An 18,638-nucleotide genomic window follows, 5' to 3' on the forward strand; every position below is an offset into this window, starting at 1 on the left:
TGCAACTCCACCAGTAATGCATTAGTGTTCTAGCTTTTCCTCTCCGGCCTATTTAATTTTAATGTCGGTGTGTTTTTTAAAAAAAGAAATATGCAGTTGTGTGGTTCTGAGTCGATCGTGGCCCTTGGGGATCCCTGTGTATTGTATATTTGAGCCTCAGATATCATGATTGCGGTTGGACAGGCAAGCTATTGAAAGCAATCGATGGTAATGGACTCTGTGGAGGCAGGAGGCCCAAAATCGAAGAGGAGGAGGGGGGCTGAGCAGTCTGGGAACTGTCCTGGGCTTTCCGGGCTCCCAAGCATCAGCCAGAAACAAAACCGGCTTCTGAGGATGGAGCACATCTGTCAGGCAGGGAATTATGGGGGGAAGAGTCGGAGTTACCCAGGGGGCAATGGGGAGACGTTATGGGCTGAGCCCGTGCGGTTGGATCCTAGCAAAGAAAGGATGCGAGGGGGGAGAGCCCGCTGGTTGCTTAGCAATGATTGTTCATCCTTTGTTTTCAAGGACGATCAAGGACATCCCGGCTTTTGTGGCCCTGCTGCGATGGAAGATGACTCGACGAGGGGGGACCCTCATGGCAGAGCCGGGAGTCGGCAAGGGCGTCAGGCTGCCATGGTGGAGGGGACGCCCACGCCCGGGACACGCCACGTGCGCCAGAGGGGAGCGCTTGAGCTAGAGACTAAGGAGATGGGAGCCCTTGGCGGCCATCTTACCGGGATGAGAAAACAGGTCTGGAGAGGCTGAGGCTTGCTCCTCTCCCTGATGGGTGCTGACTCTACCGACTCCCCCGTGCCCCCTCCCCTTTTGTCTGGTCTTCCCCCATTCAAGTGTAAGGTCCTGGAGGGCAGGACTGTGGGCACGGGACCATGGGCACAGGACCATGGGCACAGGACCGTGGGCACGGGACCACGGGCATAGGACTGTGGGCACGTTCCTGTGGCTGCCATCCAGCAAGAGCTGAACAAATGCTCCTTGACTTGACCTTACGGCAGGGGCAGGGTCATTTACCCCAAGCCTGGACGCTCAGTCTGTCAATGGCCTGCCTACTCCAACTGCACACACCACCAGCTTATGTTCTATTTGTCTCTTTAGAAATATACTCTCTTCCCTTTTCTCTCTTCCCCCTTCTCTGTTCCTTCCCCTCTCCTTGTTTCCTTTCTCCCTTCTTTTCCCTCTCTCCCTCCTCAAGCCTTTCTCTTCTATTCCTTTTCTCTTCCCCCTTTTCTCTCCTTTCTTTCCTTCCCTTTTTTCTCTTTTCTGTTCTTCCCTTTTCTTTCTTTTCTTCCTTCTCCTTTCTCTCTCCTCTTTCCTTCCCTCCTTCCTCCCTGCTCTCTTCCCCCTTTTTTATTCCCTTTTCTCTCCCCCTTTCTCCTTCCCTTCTTCCTCTCCCTCCCTCTTTCCCCTCCTTCTCTACATAAATATTCCATATATATATATTCTGTTATTTTTCCCAGAGGCACTTGGGGTTACGGGACTGGCTCCGGGTCACCCAGCCAGGAAGTGTTGAGTGTCTGAGGGCAGATTTGAACCCCTGACTGCGCCCCCTAGCGGCCCCTTTCTATTGTATTCTCACTGCTGTTAGGTTAAGATCCGGGACATGGGTTTCGGCCCGGAGGGAGCTCGGTCACAGCCCACGGCCCGCCCGCCCGCTCTGCCCTGGCAGACCCGGAAGCCCTCCGTGTCCTTGTCCCGCCCGGGTCCCTGACAGGGGCTGAGGGGGCGCCGGGCACCCCTCCCCGCAGGTCTCCCTTCCCCGGGGCTGCTTGACGCTGCCAGAGCTTGCCGGGCTTGCGCAGCCCCCGCCCCTGTGCCTCCTGGGAGCCCCGGCTCCCCTCAGAGCTCGGCCCCGGGCTGGGCGGGGGAGGGGCCCCAGGGACCCCGCCTGGAACACCCGGGCAGACGAGCACAACCCGCTCCCTGCCCGGTTTCCGCAGCCTCGTCGTGTCCTGAAGAAGCAGCTCTCCGGCCGTTAATAATTGATGCGGGTTTTCCTGCCCGGCGGGCGCTCAGGGCCGCCTTTTCCGGTAACTGGCCGGCTGGACTCGGGCCCTCGGGCTGAGCGTCTCCTCCCGGGAGCCTCTGCAGGGGAGGAAGGCGAGCCCCGAGGGGCCTGCAGCCCCCCTAACGGCGGGTCCCCCGAGAACGAGGCAAACGTCTCTGCCAAGAGGACCCCAAAGGGGGTCAGGCAGAGTCGGCCAGAGGGAGAGGGCGGCGGACCCGACAGCTCCGTATTCCCCCTTCCCCGGTCCAGTGACGGAGCCCTTTTAACAAAGGCCAAAAATAAAGGGGGCAGCGGGGGGCGCGAGGGAGGTCAGCAGGCCCACGCGGCGCCCGGTGCATGCAGCGCTCCCCGTCCCCCGCCCCTAACATTTCCCGTTCAGGTGACCCAGGCAGAGCGGGGGCTCAGACGGTTACCGAGGCTGTTGGTTGGGAGGGGGGGGGGGTCCGGGAGGGGACCTGGGCAGTCCCGGGACAGAGTGCTGAGCCCGACGCCGGGCCCGAGTGCGAGGGGACGTCCCGGGCAGTCCCTTCCGCCCCCATTACCCAGCAGCTCTGCTTGGCTCGGAAGCGTCTCCACACACACAGCCGCGGCGGGCGGACACGTGTAGGCTTTATATAGTTACATCTTTATTGCAAACACACACTCCCCTCCGCCCCCCACCTGGCAAAGGCAGGACACAAACGCCCCCCGGAGTCTGCCCCCAGGCCGAGGGGAAAACGCCCCGGTGCATCCTGGGTCTCCTCCCAAACCCCTCTCGGCCCCTGGCTCTGCTCTGCTCCTCCGCAGGGTCCGAACAGCATGGGGGGGAGGGTCCTCCAGGCCCGAAGAACAGAGGCTCTCATTGGGTGAATCTCATCCCCGGCCTGAGTGCTAGGCAGTGTCCAGCATACAGCGAGTGCTTAATAAATGCTTGTGGGGTGATTAGCTGAACTCCTGCTAGGGGCCCCCCGCGGGGTCCATCCTACTCACAGCCACAGCGACCTCTGCCCTCTGACCTGGACGTGACCTCGGAGGAGCGCCTCCTGCTGGCCACAGAGCTGGGCGAGTGGAAAACGCTGGCCCAGCTCAGGGATACTCTGTGACCCCAGGATCCACTTTCGCTTCATCGCTGTGTCTCCCTGCGCTGCTCCCAGAAAGCCGTCCCTCGTAAAAAAAAGGAGCAGAAAATGATTTCCCGCCTGATGTTGTGTATGTGTCCCCTCCCCCTCGCCCCCCGTGGAAAGCAGTGAGGGGAGCTGTGCCCCGGAGTTCTGGGCCTGGAGCCGGGAGCTCCCGTCCGGCCCGGGCCCTCACTAGCTGTGCGGCTGTGGGCGGGGCACGTCTCCGCCTGCCTCAGTTTCCCTAACCGTGAACAGCGAGGAGAGCCCGGGTCTCACCTGGCACAGACGCACACCGCAAAGGCTCACTCCCTCCCCCGCCCGCTTTTTAGCCAGCCCCGTGGCCGTTCTCACCAGTGGCCACCAGGGGCCGCTGCTGTGTAAGCCAGGACGCTGAGGTCAGGGTCCCGGAGCCCCCCGCAGCTTGGGGGCAGCTGGTGCAACCCCCGTGTTCTACAGAGGAGGGATCCGGGCCCAGGGGCGGCCGGGGCCCTTCAGAGCCGGATGCCCCCCTCCTCCCCTCCCCCCATCTTCTGATGACCCCAGGGCGGGAGGGCGGCGGGCCCTGTGTAGCCGCTTCTCTTTATCGTTGTCCGTGTCTGTGACTCCGGAGCTGTGGGAGGGCGTGGCCCTTTCCTTCTCCAGCCCATTTGACAGATGAGGAAAGTGAGGCAGCCGGTGACGTCACTCGGCCACAATCACAAAGCTGCTGTGTCAGAGGTGAAGCCTTCCTGACTCGAGGCCTGCGCTTTGTATGAAGTGCCTGCTGTGCAAGGAGCCCTGGCCTAAGTGCTGGGGAGAGGGACAGATACAAGAACAAAGTCCCTCCTTCAGGGAGTTATGGCCGGAAAGCCTACAAGGGAGCACGAGGGGGGGGGACTGTTGCCCAAAGTGGGGGCGCCCCCCCCAAGGAATCCTCTGGGGAGGAAAAGGGGGCTGGAGCAGGGACGTTCCAGCGCGGGCAGGCCCTCCTCGGGGAGAGCAGCTGAGTCACTCTGAGCCCAGGAAGCCAGACGCCCAGGCTGGAGGAAGGAATCGATACCCCCTCTCGGAGCCGCCCTGACTGAGCCCGCAGAGACGCTGGCCCGGCCCCCCCTGGGCCCGGGGCCTCCCCTGGGATGGGGGCCTGAGGGCTCACTAGGGACGCAGGAAGGCCCGGACCAGGCCCACCATCCCCAAGCCCCCGTCAGATCTCGGCCTGCTCGGTCTCCTCACGACTCCGGGCCTCGGTTTCCCTTACTGAAGGGGGGCCACATGACCCCAAGTCGCTTCCAGCTTGAAATCCACCCCAGGAGCTCTCGAGAAGCTCCTGCTCAGCCGGAGCAACAAGAGCCCCCAGGTGAGTCAGTGTCAAGTCCTCCCAGTGGTGCAGAGAGCCCTGAGGATTGTGGGAAAAGGGGGGTCAGAGAGAAAGACCCTCCCGGGGAGCTGGGGACTCCAAGCTGGGGGGGAGGGGCAGAATGTCCCATGGGGGCTGGAATGGAGTGGGGGGGGGGGGAATAACGCTCCAATCATTAACAGTAATGGCTCCGCAGTCAGGCCGCGCTGAGTGCTCCGTCGGGTGCCTCAGTCCTCACAACCCGGGAGAGGGGCCGCCACTGCCTTCTATATTAGCCCATTTTACAGAGGAGGAAACTGGCCCGAGGCTGGTGTCTGAGGGTGGGTTTGAACTCGGACTCTCTGACCCCGCGCCCACTGGGAGGCTGGCCGCGGGAGATGATGGGGAGGGAGAGGACCGAGGGAAGGTCTGGGGGAAGAGATAAGGGGTTCAGGCTTCTGGCAGGATGTGGGGCGGGGCTGGCACTGGGCTCTGAACCCACGGGAGCTGCCGAGGTCACGGGGGAGTGGGGGGCGTGGGACGGAGCCGGAGCAGAGGCCGAGCACTGGGGGAAAGGCCGCCGGGTTTAGCAATCGGGAGCGCGTGGGCGCCTGGGGTGCAATTGGTGGCCAGAATCATGGGGCGCCCGTGGGAGGCTGGGAGTTGGCCCCGGGGAAGGAGCCGAGCCGGGCGGGTGAGGGTCAGGGACAGGGGGTCCTGGCGGGAGAGACTGAGGCGGCCGTGGGGTCAGGGGTCAAGAGACGGAGAAGCCCAGGGAGATGGGGGGCAGACTCCCCAATCTGCTACACGGATCCTGTCCCTGGGACGGCCCGGAAGGCAAGGCGGGAACTGGCCCATTTTCCAGTTCTTCCCCGCAGTGAGGGCCCAGGGCAGGGCCCGGCCCGCTCCCCGGGAGCACATTGCCTCAGCATTTCCAAGGCGGGGAGCTCGCCCGTGAATCCCATCCCCCCCCCACAGCGAGCGCAGGCCCGGCCGTCCCTCCTTCCAGGGCCCCCCCCCCCTCCCGACACACTGCAGCGCCCCCTCCCGCCTCCTCGAGCTTTGCCCAGTCTGGCCTCCCTCCCCCTCAGCTTTTCCCCAAGGCTCAGCTGCAGGTGCTTCCTCCCCCCCCTCCCCCTCCCAGGGTGGGCTGGGGTCTCCCCCCTTTTTATCTCCCCTCATTTACCTCTGTGCGGGGGAGAACCAAGGTCCTTGAAGGCAAGAACTGCCCCTCGAGCCCTCGACACACATTACTCAGGCCATGAACACTGCAGACATGTGCATTTATTAAGCGCCGTCTGGGGCCAGGCACCAGGCCCTGAGGACAAGCCGGGAGCCCCACCAGCCCTTCCCTCCATCCCAGGAGCGCAGAGATCGCTGCCCCTTTCATCCCCAAAGGGCCCAAATGGAGTCCGGCCCCTTTCCCGTCCTCAGCCCAGGGCGATCCCAGACAACGGCCAAGGCCTGAGGACTGAAAAGGATCAGGTGGGGGGGCGGGGCACCCAGGAATCCAGTGTCCAGGGTAGGATTTGAACCCGGTCCTCAAATTCCGGTCACCCTTTTTCCCACAGTAGGACGTCGGGTTCCACAGGCCCTCAGAGGCGGCTCGGGCCCCGCCCCCACCAACACATCTCATCTCCTGACAGCCCAAGTCCCAGCCACCCCCTCTCTCCTCCCTCCATCCCACAGGAGGCCTGCCCCCCCCCAGCCACCCCCTCTCTCCTCCCTCCATCCCACAGGAGGCCTGCCCCCCCCCAGCCACCCCCTCTCTCCATCCCTGGGGCCAGGAGCCCCCTCCTGTGGCCTGGCTCGGGGCACTCGGGGCCCCGGGAGGCCCGTCTGCCCGCCCCTGCTCCCCCACGGTTGGCCCAGGGCCGGCGGGCCGAGTTTTGTGGGTCAGCGAGCGCTGCGAGAAGGCTGTGGGGAGGTAACGGGGCCATGGTTTCCTGCTCGGTTCCCTCCCCGGCTGCAGGATCTGGGCCAGCTAGAATGGGGAGAGGCCCCAAGGACAGAGGGAGGGCCCACCCCTGGGGAGAGGCTCGGGCTCAGTGACCTTCCCTCCCACTGAGAGGCCGGGCCTAAGCTGCAGGGCCCCCTAAGGCAGCCTGGCCGAGGACCCCACTGCAAGTGGGTCAAGCTTTGGGTGCCCCCTCAGCCCTTTGTCTCCGCTTCCTGCCCGGAGGGTTGGGTGGGGGCCCTCGGCCAAGTGATGAGCTCACCAGGCCCCCCCAGCAGAGGCTCGGCCGCTTTGTCTGAGAGCACTGGGTGGGTCCCGGGCCTCGCTGGGCCGGCTCCCGCTGGCGGCCTCCCTCCGGCTTCTCCGAGGCTCTGGGCCCAGGGAGGCGAGAGGGCGAGCCCCGGGGAGCAGAGATGGCAACTAATAATTAAAAATAATGGCCCCACTTAGCAGGGCTTCAAGGTTTGGAAAATGCTTGATGGGCCCGGAGGGGCCTGGATCCGAGGCGCCCATAACCGGAGGCCCCTCCCCGGCCCACGCTGGGCAGGGCCGGGCAGGGAGCCGCTCCCCCTCTCTGCGCCTCAGTTTCCTCCTCTGTACCACAGAGGGAGCAGGATCCATCTCCATTTCGGAGCCAATGGTGGGGGGCAGGTGTTAGCAGCCAGGCTGGGCCTTGAAGGGAACCAGGAGAGCAAGGGGGGCAGCTGGTCAGGTTCCCCACTTGGGCCGGGGAGGGGGAGGGGCTGTCCCCCCGGGGTCCGGTCTGGAGCCTTCTCCAGGGCTAGAGAGGGCCCGGCCGGGGTGTGGGAACTCCAGGCTGGGGAGGACTTGGCACATACACTTTGTTTGAGAAGCAAGAGGGAGCCAGCGAAGCTTCCTCAGAGGAAGCAGGCCCAGCGGCCCAACACCAGAGCTCCGGTTGGGATTAGGTCTGGGTTCGAATCCACCTCACAGACTAGCTCTGCCATCTGAGGCCCTCAACCTCACCTATAAAATGGGGGGGGGGGGCCCTCAGCTAAAATGGAGCCGACAGGTGGTTTCTGAGGCTCTGGGAACACAGAGCATGGCGACCTCCGGGCAGGGGCAGATCTATGGTCTGTGGGGGTCACTGACCCACAGGGGGTCGGAGACATCCCTCTGGAAGCCTGATGGGAGCTTCCTGGGAGTCCAGCGGTGCCGGTCTGACTAAAATCCCACCGGCCCCCAGGATCTGAAGCCCCCCCCCCAGCCCGCCCCTGGCCGGGGATACTCCCCACTCCCCAATCCTCCCGCGGGCTCCCTCCCCCGGGGCAGGGCGGCAGATGGCAGCATTTCCTGGGCGCTGGTTGGCTGGGATCTAGTCCCTCCTGTTCTGTTTGAAAATAAGCCCTGGCCCGGTTAACCCTCTGCAGGGGCGCGGGAGCCCCAGACCCCGGTGTCCGCCGCACTTGTAGGAAGGAGGGATTTACGAGCGCGTTGTGTGTGTGGGGGGGAACTGATGCTCACCACCACCCTGGGAAGTAGGGGGCCCTCATCCCCATTGGACAGAGGAGGAAACCGAGGCCCGGGTCCAAGCTCTGCGCCCTCCCCCTCCCCCCGCAAGGCTTCTTAAGGGGCATTTGCCGTCGCTGCCTCCGGGAGCGGGCACGGAGTGCATGCTGGGAAGCTCCGAGACGCTGCCCGGCCCAGCCCGGACTCTTATCACCCTCCCAAGGCCAAACTGGTCCAGGCCGGAGGTGACCGAGCACAGTCCCTTCCTTCCTCCCCAGGCCCCCAGGAAAGGGTCCCCCCGGCCACCCAAAGTATCTTTTCCTGAGCAGGTCTCGGAGGGAGGCCGGGGAACAGGCTGTCCCTGGCCGCCCCATCTCCATCCCCCCCGCCCCGGGTCCCCATGGGAGGGGTGGGGGTGGGGTTCAGCCTTAGGTTCTGGACCTCGCTCCCCCCCCACACACACGGACTCCGGCCAGAGCAGACAGCAGCTCCCCCGGCGCCCCGTCCCCACTCCGGCCAGAGCAGACAGCCCCCTCCCCCAGACACACACTCACACTCACACTCACGCCCCCCACGCCCAGAGCTGCCGGCGGAGGAGCCGGTTGAACGTTGAACGTTCAAACTTGCTCGGGGCCCAGGGCGTGACTCACCTCCAGACACAGCCAGCCAGAATCCAGCCCTGGGGAGGGAAAGGGGGCGGGGAGGGGGCCCGAGGGGGAGGGGGCCCAATTACCTCACCGGCGTTATTAAAGCCGTAGCGTCCCCAGCCCCTGCGCAGGCTGGAGGCAGCTTATAAGAGCCCTGAAGGCCGAGGCAAGTCAGGGACCGTCTCCCCTCCCCCTAGGCTGGGGGAGGGGGGCTCAGATAAGGACTTCCCCCACTCCCCTCCCACGGCCCGGGAGCTTAAGGTGGAAGTCTGAGGAGTCCCGGCGGGCTCCGGACAGAGAGAAGGAAGCTCCGGCCCGGGTGGGGGCGGCCGGCGGTTAGCTCCCCAGGACCCGAAGGCTAGCGGCGCAGTCAGCCCCGCAGGAGGCCGGGGCAGTTTCCAGGGCCAGCCCCGAGCAGGGTCTGCCGGGCTCCAGCAGGGCTTCCTCCGCCCCGGCCCCCCCCGCGCCCTCCCGGGCCTGGAAGGCCGGAGGGCGCCTGCGGTCCCGGACGGGGAGGACCACGAGCACACGCATCGGCGCCGGGGCAGGATTCCAGGGCCCGGGGCTGGCTCCGGCGGCTGGCGCCCCGGGCATCCCCCTGCGTGGGCCGCGTTCCCCGCGGATAGGGCGCTTGGAGGCCCCCGGGATCCCGGGGCGCAGGTGGGCGCGGGCGCGGCCCCAGGGGTCTCCGTCTCCCCGTTGCGGGCCCGGGGAGGGGAGCGGGGGGCGCCCCTGGCCCGGAGCTGCTGCACGGGGCGCTGGCCCTTTAAGTGATACGCGCCCGCCTCCCTGGTCCAGCTCCAAGTCCGGGGGGGGGGAGTGAGGGCGGGAGCTGGGGGGGAAGAGAAAAAAAATAATAAATGAGCCGGAGGGAGGGCGGGGGAGGGGAGCCGGGGCTTTTCGGGGCTGGGCTTCTTTCCTCTTTCTGCCGGCGGCCGAGGCCAGACGAGCCGGGCCCAGCCTGCGCCCAGCCCGGCGCCGGGGGGGAGGCCCGGTGGGCGGCCTGGAGGTGGGGGCGCGGCGGAACCCCCGGGGGACTCCCGGGGCCGCGGGCGGGCCTTCTCCGGCCTGTGGCGGGCCATGCGCTGCCCGGGCCGAGCCGGGGCACCCGGGCTGCGGGCGGCGCTTGGAGATCGCGGTGGGAGAGCTGGATGAGGCAGGTGAGCGCGGGAGGGGCGGGGGTCCGCAAACCGCCAGGGGGTCCTTCTCCCTCCGGCCCCGACCCCCGCTCAGATGGAGAAACCGAGGCTGGGCAGGCCGCCCCGGGGCGGGGCTGGGAGAGACCCCCGTCCGCCGCCCCCCGCCCCAACTCCTGCCCACAGCTCCGGCCCCGCCCCTGGCGGTTTTTTCCCAGGCAGGCCCCGCCCCCACAGGGCAGATGGATCCAGCCCCGGAGAAAGCCTAAGTGGGGAACCCCCCCGCCAGGCGGGTAGGGAGAGAGAGGCAAAGGAAAGCTCCTGGAGAAAGAGCCAGGGAGCGAGAAATCGGGGTGGGGGGGCACAATTTTTGTGGTGACCTTGGACCAGTCGCTGCCCTCTGGCTTTCAATTTCTTTATAAAATAAAGGAGGTGGAACTGTTTATCTCCAAGCCCCCTCCCAGCCTGACACCCCCTGTTCTAAGGCCCCTCCCATCCCTGACACCCCCTGTTCTAAGCCCCTCCCAGCCCTGACACCCCCTGTTCTAAGCCCCTCCCAGCCTGACATCCCCTGTTCTAAGGCCCCTCCCAGCCCTGACACCCCCTGTTCTAAGGCCCCTCCCAGCCCTGACACCCCCTGTTCTAAGCCCCTCCCAGCCTGACACCCCCTGTTCTAAGGCCCCTCCCAGCCCTGACACCCCCTGTTCTAAGGCCCCTCCCAGCCTGACACCCCCTGTTCTGTGCACTGAGGCTCACCCCTAGAAAGGCCTGAGGCCCAGATGTGGGGTACAGACAGATTACCCCCCCCCGGACCCCATCCCTCTGGCTCCCGCTCACCGTCTCCGTCTCCCGCAGCGCTCGGGGCCCCGAGGATGACCAGCAGCCCGGCCCCGGCCATGGCCGACAAGGAGAAGAGCGGCATCCAGTGCTCGGCCTCCAAGAGCATCCGGCCCTTCCGCTCCAGCGAGGAGTACCTGGAGGCCATGAAGGAGGACCTGGCCGAGTGGCTGAACGCCCTGTACGGGCTGGCGGTGCCGGGGGGCGGCGGGGGCTTCCTGGAGGCGCTGGAGACGGGGGCCGTGCTGTGCCGCCACGCCAACAACGTCAACGGCATCGCCCGGGACTTCGCGGGCCGGAGGCCGGAGGCTGCGGGCCGGCTGCGCCTGCCCGCGCGGGAGGTGACCTTCCAGGCCCACGGCGTGGCCCCCGGCTCCTTCCTGGCCCGCGACAACGTGTCCAACTTCATCGCCTGGTGCCGCGGGGAGCTGGGCATCCCGGAGGTGCTCATGTTCGAGACGGACGACCTGGTCCTGCGCAAGAACGAGAAGAACTTTGTCCTCTGCCTGCTGGAGGTGGCCCGCCGCGGCTCCAAGTTCGGGGTGCTGGCCCCCATGCTCATCCAGCTGGAGGAGGAGATCGAGGAGGAACTGAGGGACCAGGCCGGCGAGCCGCGGCCCCCCGCCACCGGGGACGAGGACAGGGACCGGAGGCCCGGGGCCCCGGGGATGGGGGCCTACCCCAGCCGGGGGCCCAGGATGACCCTGTGTGACCTCCGAAACCTGGACGAACTGGTGAGAGATGTGCCGGCTGCGGGCGCCAGGAGGCCGCTCTGTGGGGGAGGGGAGGGTGAGCTCGGGGCTGTGGGGGTCCCAGGCCTCCGTCTGCTCCTCCGCGAAATCCCAGGGTCGGACCGCGGCTCCCTCGAGCGCTCCGCGTCCCAGCACCTCTCGGTGCCGCCCTTGGGGCCTCAGTTTGCTCCTCTGTAAAATGAGCGGCGTGGGTCGCACGACCTCTGAGCCCCTCCCGGGGTCTGCCGTGCCCCCCGCCCCCTCAGCCCGGGCCCGCGCCCCCCGCCCGCCTTTCTCTGCTGCTCCGAGGCGTGCGGAGGCTCTGGATTCTCAGAAACACGAGCTAGTGCTGTTATGTCTTCCAGATGAATACAGATATTTTACAGATGAAGAAACTGAGGCAGAGAGGGAGTGATTTGCCCAGGTTCCAACAGCTAGTAAGCGTCTGAGGTCACACTGGAGCCCGCGTTTTCCCGACTCCAGACCCGACTGGTCCCTGCCTCCCGTAGCGAGGGGCAGAAAGGGAGAGGGGCACGCTGGGTCCCTTCCGGGTGATGGTCCCGCTCCCAGCTGGGGAGCAGTTAGGGTCCCCGGGGAGCCTGGGGTTTGGCCCGTCCCGAGTGCGGCCGAAGGTCGGTCCCGGCCCGCCGGGGATGGGGAGCGGGCCGCGGCCCCTGGCTGAGGGGCAGGAAGAGGAAGGCCCCCTGCCCGGCCCTCTGGAGGCTTCAGGCCTGCCCGGGCAGCTGCCGGCTCCCTCCCTCCCGTCTGCCCGTCTCCCCAACCCCCAGGGCCCGGCACTCTTGCTGGCTGGGAGGGCCCTCGGGGAAAGCAAGGCCGGAGGGAGGGGTGGGAGCGCAGGCCGCGGGGCCCTCTGCTCTCCTGGCCCCAGACTCCGTGGTGGGGGCTGTGCAGCCTGGGCCCGAGAGAGCCCCCAGGCCCAGGGCGGACGGGCCAGACGGGCCCCCGGGGCTCCTGGGAAAGAGGCTTTCCTTTCAGTGGGGACTGTGCAGCCTGGGCCCGAGAGAGCCCCCAAGCCCAGGGCGGACGGGCCTGGACGGGCCCGCGGGCTCCCGGGTCCCCAGGCAGTCCCCGGCCGAGCCAGGGTTGGCAGAGGCTGCTGGGAGGGCAGCCCTTACTCGGGCTGCCAAAAGGCCCCACCTGCTTATTTCTTTCCGGGCCACGGTGGCGGTGGCCATGGAGAAGCAGGAGAGGGGAAAGGCCCCCGCGGAGCCGGCCCAGCTGGGTGGGGACACTCGGCTGCCTGGTCCCAGGGCCCGGCCCGGCCAAGGCGGCCGCCCTCCCCCGCTCCCGGCCCTCCCCCAGCCTGGCCCCTGGAAGCCTCTGGCGAGCATCTGTTAGTCTGGGGGCTCCGCTCTGGGCGGCGGGGGTTAGGGGTGCAGAGGGGGCCCCTCGGTGGGGGGGGGGCTTTTCCGGTGCTGCCGTCAGTGAGGGAGAATCCCGGGGAGCCCCAGGCCTTGTGGGCGGCCGACAGCAACTGCACAGGGCGGGAGGGGAGGGGAGGGAGCCTACTACGTGCCAGTCACCTTAGGAATGACTCATTTGGGGGCAGCGGGGCGGCAGTCAGGACCTGAGTGCGAATCTGCCCTCAGACACTTAACTTCCTGGCTGGGACCCTGGGCAAGTCACTGAACCCCACTGCCTCAGAAAAAAAGAATCCTTTGAGCCTGACCCCGGCCTGCAAGGGAGGCGCTGTTATTATCCCTACTTTACAGTTGGGGAAACTGAGGCGCAGAGGCTAGGGCGTGCTTGAGCTCACCCCGAGCCTCCTCGTGGGCTCATGAGTGGGCCGGGGGCTCGGGCCGGGCTGCAGGGTCCGGGGGCGGAGGGCGTGGCCGGGAGGCGGCCGGGGAGCGGGATTCTGCAGGGGCTCGGGGCTTTGGCTCCCACCGGAAGCGCCCGGGTTCTGCTCCTTGGTGCTGTCGTTGTCCTGTGTCAGCTCCACAGCCTGGGGGGCGCAGGGGAAGAAACCGGGGCCCAGGGAACTCGGCGCCCGAGCGGGCCGACCTTGCACTGATGTCCTTCCTTTCTCCCGCCCTCCGGGGCGGCCTCAGAAAATGAGCCCAGCTTTGGAGGCTGCCCTCGGGGCCCACTCCTGGCCTGGCGGGGAGAGGGAGGACGTAGGGGGAAGTGCCCCTTGTGCCCCAGAAGGGAGAGAGGGGGTCCCGGCAGAGGGGGCGCAAGTCAGAGCCCCCGACTTCGAGTTGTGCCTCTGTGTGATAACAGTAAATAATACATCCGGATAACCGGAACGGCCCCTGCCACGCCCGGGCGCTGCGCTAAGGGCTTTAGAAACCGTGTTTCGTTTGCTCCTCACAACCAGTGTGGGAGGTGGGTCTGACAGATGGGGAAGCTGAGGCTGCGAGGGGCTTGGCTTAGCCCAGGCTCACGCAGTTATTATGTGTCCAAGGCAGGGTCTGCACTCGGGCCCAGCACTCTGGGTTCCAGGCCTGGGCTCCTCCTCACCTCCCAGGTTTCATTTGGAAAATGAGAGATGTGGAGCAGCCGGCCCGCAGGGTCCCTCCCGGCCTGTGGGGTCCCTCCCGGCCTGTGGGGTCCCTCCCGGCCTGTGGGTCCTTCCCGGCCTGTGGGGTCCCTCCCGGCCTGTGGGGTCCCTCCCGGCCTGTGGGGTCCCTCCCGGCCTGTGGGGTCCCTCCCGGCCTGTGGGGTCCCTCCTGGCCCGTGGGGTCCTTCCCGGCCTGTGGGGTCCCTCCCGGCCTGTGGGGTCCTTCCTGGCCCGTGGGGTCCTTCCCGGCCTGTGGGGTCCCTCCCGGCCTGTGGGGTCCCTCCTGGCCTGTGAGGTCCTTCCTGGCCTGTGGGTCCTTCCCGGCCCGTGGGATCCCTCCTGGCCTGTGAGGTCCTTCCTGGCCCGTGGGGTCCCTCCCGGCCTGTGGGTCCTTCCTGGCCCGTGGGGTCCCTCCCGGCCCATGGGGTCCTTCCCGGCCTGTGGGGTCCTTCCCGGCCTGTGAGGTCCCTCCCTGCCCATGGGGTCCTTCCTGGCCTGTGGGGTCCCTCCTGGCCCTTTGAGCCTCTTAGCCCCCAGCTCCCGAGGGCTCAGATTCTCTCAGGTGATGGGGAGGGGAGGGGGAAGTGCAGGGAGAGGCCCCCCAAATCTCGCTGTCAGATTCCCTGAGCCCCCGGATCTCCCCTTCTCGGGGCAGGGAGCGAGAGGCAGAGAAGCTTCTGTGCTGAGGGACCTCGCCGGGGTTCTCAGGGCCCGCCAGGCCGTGGCCGCTGCCACTGGGCCATTGCCCCGTCTCCTCGGTGGGGGGCCAGGGAGCCGAGAGCCGGAGCCCAGGGGGAGCCTCCAGCCGATCGGGGCCCCCCAAATATACCTCCCGCCCCCCTCCATCCAGCCCTGGGTGCCAGGACCCCCCAGTCAGGGGGTGGTCAGAGCCAGGCCCCGACGTCCTGGAGGGAGAGACGCCTCGGGAGGGAGGGAGGGAGGGAGGTTCGCCAGGCCCCAAGCTCGGCCCCCGTGGCGGCCCCCGCCGGCTCCCCCGCCCCTCCTCCCCACGGGGGCCCGGCTCCAGCCTCTCTGTCTCCACAGGTCCGGGAGATCCTGGGCCACTGCACCTGCCCGGATCAGTTCCCCATGATCAAGGTGTCGGAGGGCAAGTACAGAGTGGGAGACTCGAGCGCCCTCATCTTTGTTCGGGTACGTCTCCCTGGGCCCCTGACCCCGGGGGGGGGGTCCCTGGCTGGGGGGAGGTCAGCGACTCCACCCCGCTCCCCCCTCCCCCCGGCTTCCAGGGAGAGGAACCTGTGGCCCGCAGCCCGGGGCGGGGGAGGGAGGCTGTGGGTGAACCGGGCGCTTCCCCCCAGGTCCTTCGGAGCCACGTGATGGTGAGGGTGGGAGGAGGCTGGGACACGCTGGAGCACTACCTGGACAAGCACGACCCGTGCCGCTGCGCCTCCGTGGGTGAGTGCGGGGGGGGGACCTCTCCCGGCACCGAGGAAGCCCCCCCCCCCCGGCCGGAGCCCAGCATTTGCCAAGCCCTGGGAGGGCCGGATTTGAACCCGGGTCCGGATTGCTCCCTTCCAGCTGGGTGCCTGGGCCTGGGTCTCAGTCATTGGTCGGGGCCCCCTCTCCCAGGGCATGTGTTCTGAAGGGGCCCCGGCATTTTGGGGGCGATGGGTTTCCTTCGGAAGCTGCTCTTCGCTCTGTGGTGGGAGCCGGGGCTTGGTCCCCCCTGGGGGGGGGGCAGGGCCCGAGGGCCCGGGGTCGCGGGCAGGGGGCGGTGAGACGCCCTTAGCGCTGCCCACGCCGCCTGCTTTGGAAGCCCCTTTGAGTGCCAGGGCCCAACCTGTGCCGGGGGGGGGTGCCGGGGGGCCCAGGGCGGGGGCTGACCTGACCCTCTCTTTCCAGCACACCGGCTGCCCCAGCCCCGGGCGCTGACCTTCTCCCCCCAGAAGGCGTCGCCGGCCCCCAGCCCCAGAGCCTCCAGCCCCGGGGCCCAGCGCTGGCCAGATGCGGGGAGCCCCGCCCCGGGGGGCGAGCGGAGGGGCTCCCGGCCCGAGGGGCTCCCGGCCCGGCTCGGGGCGGGGGGAGCGGGCTCCCCGCAGGCCTCCGCCACCCCCCGGGGCCATCGGGACGGTCCAGAGACGCGCCAGTCCAACCCGCTGAGGTAGGGCCCGGGCCAGGCGGGGAGGCAGGGCCGGCAGCGAAGGCTCTGGGCCCTCACGGGTTACTCCCAGGCTGGAGCGGCGCATCCGGTCCCGGCCGCAGGAAGAGAGCCCGGGCCGCCCGCCCGTGACTCATTCCCAGGGAAAAAGTGTGGCAGGCTTCCTGTCTCCATGGCAACCCAAACTAACAGGCCAGGCAGCCCTGGGCCAGTTCCCTGGATGGGGGAGGGGTGGCCCGTGGATGGGGGAAGGGGGGCTTCTGCCGATTCCCTGCCCTCTGACCCCAGCTGCCCTCCTCCCCCAGGCTGCCCCCGAGGTCCCGCCGCTGCTCAGGTGACAGTGACTCCTCGGCCTCCTCTGCACAGAGTGGCATCCTGGGCTGTTGCCGGGGAGAAGAGGGGTCCCCGGGACCCCGGAAGGACGGTAACAGCCAGCGAGCGACCAGGGTCCCAGCGGCGCTCAGGAGACCCCCGGCTCACCGGAGCAAGTCTCGGGACCGGGGCCCTGGGCCCGGCCCCCGTGTGGAGGAGCGGGGCCGGCCCCGAGGGGCCCAAGGTGGAAGGGACGCCCGCCCGGCGGCCCCGAGCCCCGCCCGGCGGGCACGCAGCCAGGGCCACGAGGACCAGACCATGCTCCTCATCCACCGAGACAGAGACGGGCAGCACTCGTGGGCCCGGCCCGGCGGCTCCGGCAGAAGCACCCCCAGGGCCAGGAGCCCCGCGCTTCCCCGCGCCCGGCCCCAGCCCGCGGCGGCCCCGGAGCCCCCCCGGCCCCTGCAGGTGGTGGACACGCTCTGCCAGGAGCTCGAGGAGCTGGCTCGGACCTTCCGGGCCCCTCTGCAGCTGGACCCCCGGCAGGAGCAGCAGCTCTACCGCTGCCTGGAGGAGGAGTTCCTGGCCAACTCGAAGGCGCTGGAGGCCGAAAGGGCCTCCCTGGCCCCGGCCCCCCAGACCACCCCCGAACCCGCGGCCCCCGACTCTGCCTACTGCTCCTCCAGCTCCTCCTCTTCCTCCCTCAACTTCTTTAGCAAGCACGTCCCCCCCGGAGAGGCCCCCCGGCCGGGCCCGGCCCCCAACGGGGTGGCCGCCGTCCCCAACGGCTCCGGCGACGCGTGGGACCCCAGGACCCCGGCCCGCGGCCGTGCGCCGGCGCTCTCCAGCTCTTCAGATGAGAGTAACTACTGCCCTGCGCTCAATGATGTGCAGGAGGTGCCCGAGGGGGGCTGGGGTGAGGCGGAGCCGGGGGGCTCAGGGGACGAGCGCGGGGGGCCGGGGCTGGCCAGGCTCCCCGCGGACCAGCTGAGGCCGTGCGCCCGCCCCCGGGTGGACAACCAGCCCGACAGGAAGCCCTCCCGCATCCCCACCCCTCTGGCGCCCCGAAGGCCTTCGGCCGATCACAGAGCCTGGCAGGGCCTGCCCTCCGCCTTCCCGGAGCCCTTGGCTCAGGTGCCCAGGGGAGAGGGTAGGCAGGAGGAGGGGGCCTGGATGTGACCCCATCCGAGCCCCCTCTAGGGCTTGCTGCTACGGCCGGAGGGGCCCCTGGTCCCGCCTCCCCGGACTGCCGGGGCTAGGGCTGGGGGGGCCAGAGTTGGCTCCCAGTGGGGCCCCTCCCCTCGGTTTGCCCCCACCCCTTCTTCCTTCCTATGTGGCCTTAGTTCTAATTGGGTCCCCGGGACCCGACCGTCTTCCGCGCCCTGAGTCCAGGGACCAACGTCAGGGAAAGAGGAGCGGGACCGCGGCTGACTTTGTACGTTTAAGGTTTTAGGGCCTGGGGGAGGCGGGGGTCCGGATGGTCCCCACCCCCCCACTGTAAAGTGGGCATAGCAGATCTATTTAAATCTAATATATTGAGAGAGTGTGTGAGTGAGTGAGAGGAGCGGCCCCTGGGGCCCAGCCCTGCCGACCCCCCCTGCTCTGTAACCCCGCCCCGAGAGATTCTGAGCTCAAGAGAGTAAACTAACGTGCATTGCCCTCAGTGTGTTTATTGGGGGGCGGGGGGATCCGAGGCGGGCGGGGGACGCATGCTGGGGCCCGACGGCGGCCGGCCGGCTCCCGCTCTCCCTCCGCCCCCCAGACCGGGCCACGCTCCCTTGGAAGGACCCTAGTTTAAGCCAGAAGAAGCCCTTCTCCGAGATTCAGGGAGGGGAGATGGAGCGCGCTTCTCCCATGATGAGCCGGAGGGGCCCGCAGGCCATGGTGTAAGACAACCACCTGGGAGCCGCTAGGTGGCGCTGTCATGGATAGAGCTCCGGTCCTGAGGTCACAGATGGGGAGCAAACCAAGCTGGCTGGGGGTTCTTGGGCAAGTCACGTGATAACCCGACTGTCTTAGAAATAAAAATGCAAATCAACAAGACAACCACCTGGGAGCCGCTAGGTGGCGCTGTCATGGATAGAGCTCCGGTCCTGAGGTCACAGATGGGGAGCAAACCCAGGTACCTGTGGGCTCTTGGGTAATAACCCCGAGTGTCTCAGAAATAAAAATGCAAATCAAGAGAACCATCTGGGAGCCACTAGGTGGCGCTGTAGCGGCTAGAGCTCCAGTCCTGAGTCAGGGGTGGGGAGCAGCCCCAGCTAGCTGGGGGCTCTTGGGTAATAACCCCGAGTGTCTCAGAAATAAAAATGCAAATCAAGAGAACCATCTGGGAGCCGCTAGGTGGCGCTGAAGTGGATAGAGCTCCGGTCCTGAGTCACGGACCAGGGCTGGGATGCAGCCACTTAACTCAAATAAAAATGCAAATGCACAAGAGGACTCGGAAGGCCTGGGAGGCCGCGGGGAGGGCCCAGGCGTCTGGAGG

The 18,638-nt window shown here is 67.5% G+C and overlaps 2 protein-coding genes across 4 annotated transcripts; both read left to right on the forward strand.

The window, feature by feature from the left end:
* Positions 1-2,661: 2,661 nt before the first annotated feature.
* Positions 2,662-17,811, forward strand: GAS2L1 (growth arrest specific 2 like 1). Of its 3 annotated transcripts, none has more exons than XM_051973064.1 (6): positions 2,662-4,441; positions 10,486-11,201; positions 14,767-14,874; positions 15,042-15,138; positions 15,586-15,844; positions 16,147-17,811. In XM_051973064.1, the coding sequence occupies exons 1-6, from the start codon at positions 4,357-4,359 to the stop codon at positions 17,330-17,332; spliced, it is 2,451 nt and encodes an 816-aa protein (XP_051829024.1). In that variant the 5' UTR covers positions 2,662-4,356; the 3' UTR covers positions 17,333-17,811. The 3 variants fall into 3 exon arrangements, with proteins under 3 accessions (XP_051829024.1, XP_051829026.1, XP_051829025.1); XM_051973066.1 differs by lacking the exon at positions 2,662-4,441 and adding an exon at positions 6,198-9,154; XM_051973065.1 differs by lacking the exon at positions 2,662-4,441 and adding an exon at positions 9,506-9,654.
* LOC127545648 (collagen alpha-1(I) chain-like) lies at positions 11,642-14,760 on the forward strand. The gene is made up of 2 exons (XM_051973067.1): positions 11,642-14,035; positions 14,074-14,760. Exon 1 carries the CDS (start codon positions 11,753-11,755, stop codon positions 12,788-12,790), a length of 1,038 nt encoding a protein of 345 aa, XP_051829027.1. The 5' UTR covers positions 11,642-11,752; the 3' UTR covers positions 12,791-14,035; positions 14,074-14,760.
* Positions 17,812-18,638: the final 827 nt, after the last annotated feature.

This window comes from Antechinus flavipes, chromosome 1 (genome assembly GCF_016432865.1).
Source record: "Antechinus flavipes isolate AdamAnt ecotype Samford, QLD, Australia chromosome 1, AdamAnt_v2, whole genome shotgun sequence".
Lineage (NCBI taxonomy): Eukaryota > Metazoa > Chordata > Mammalia > Dasyuromorphia > Dasyuridae > Antechinus > Antechinus flavipes.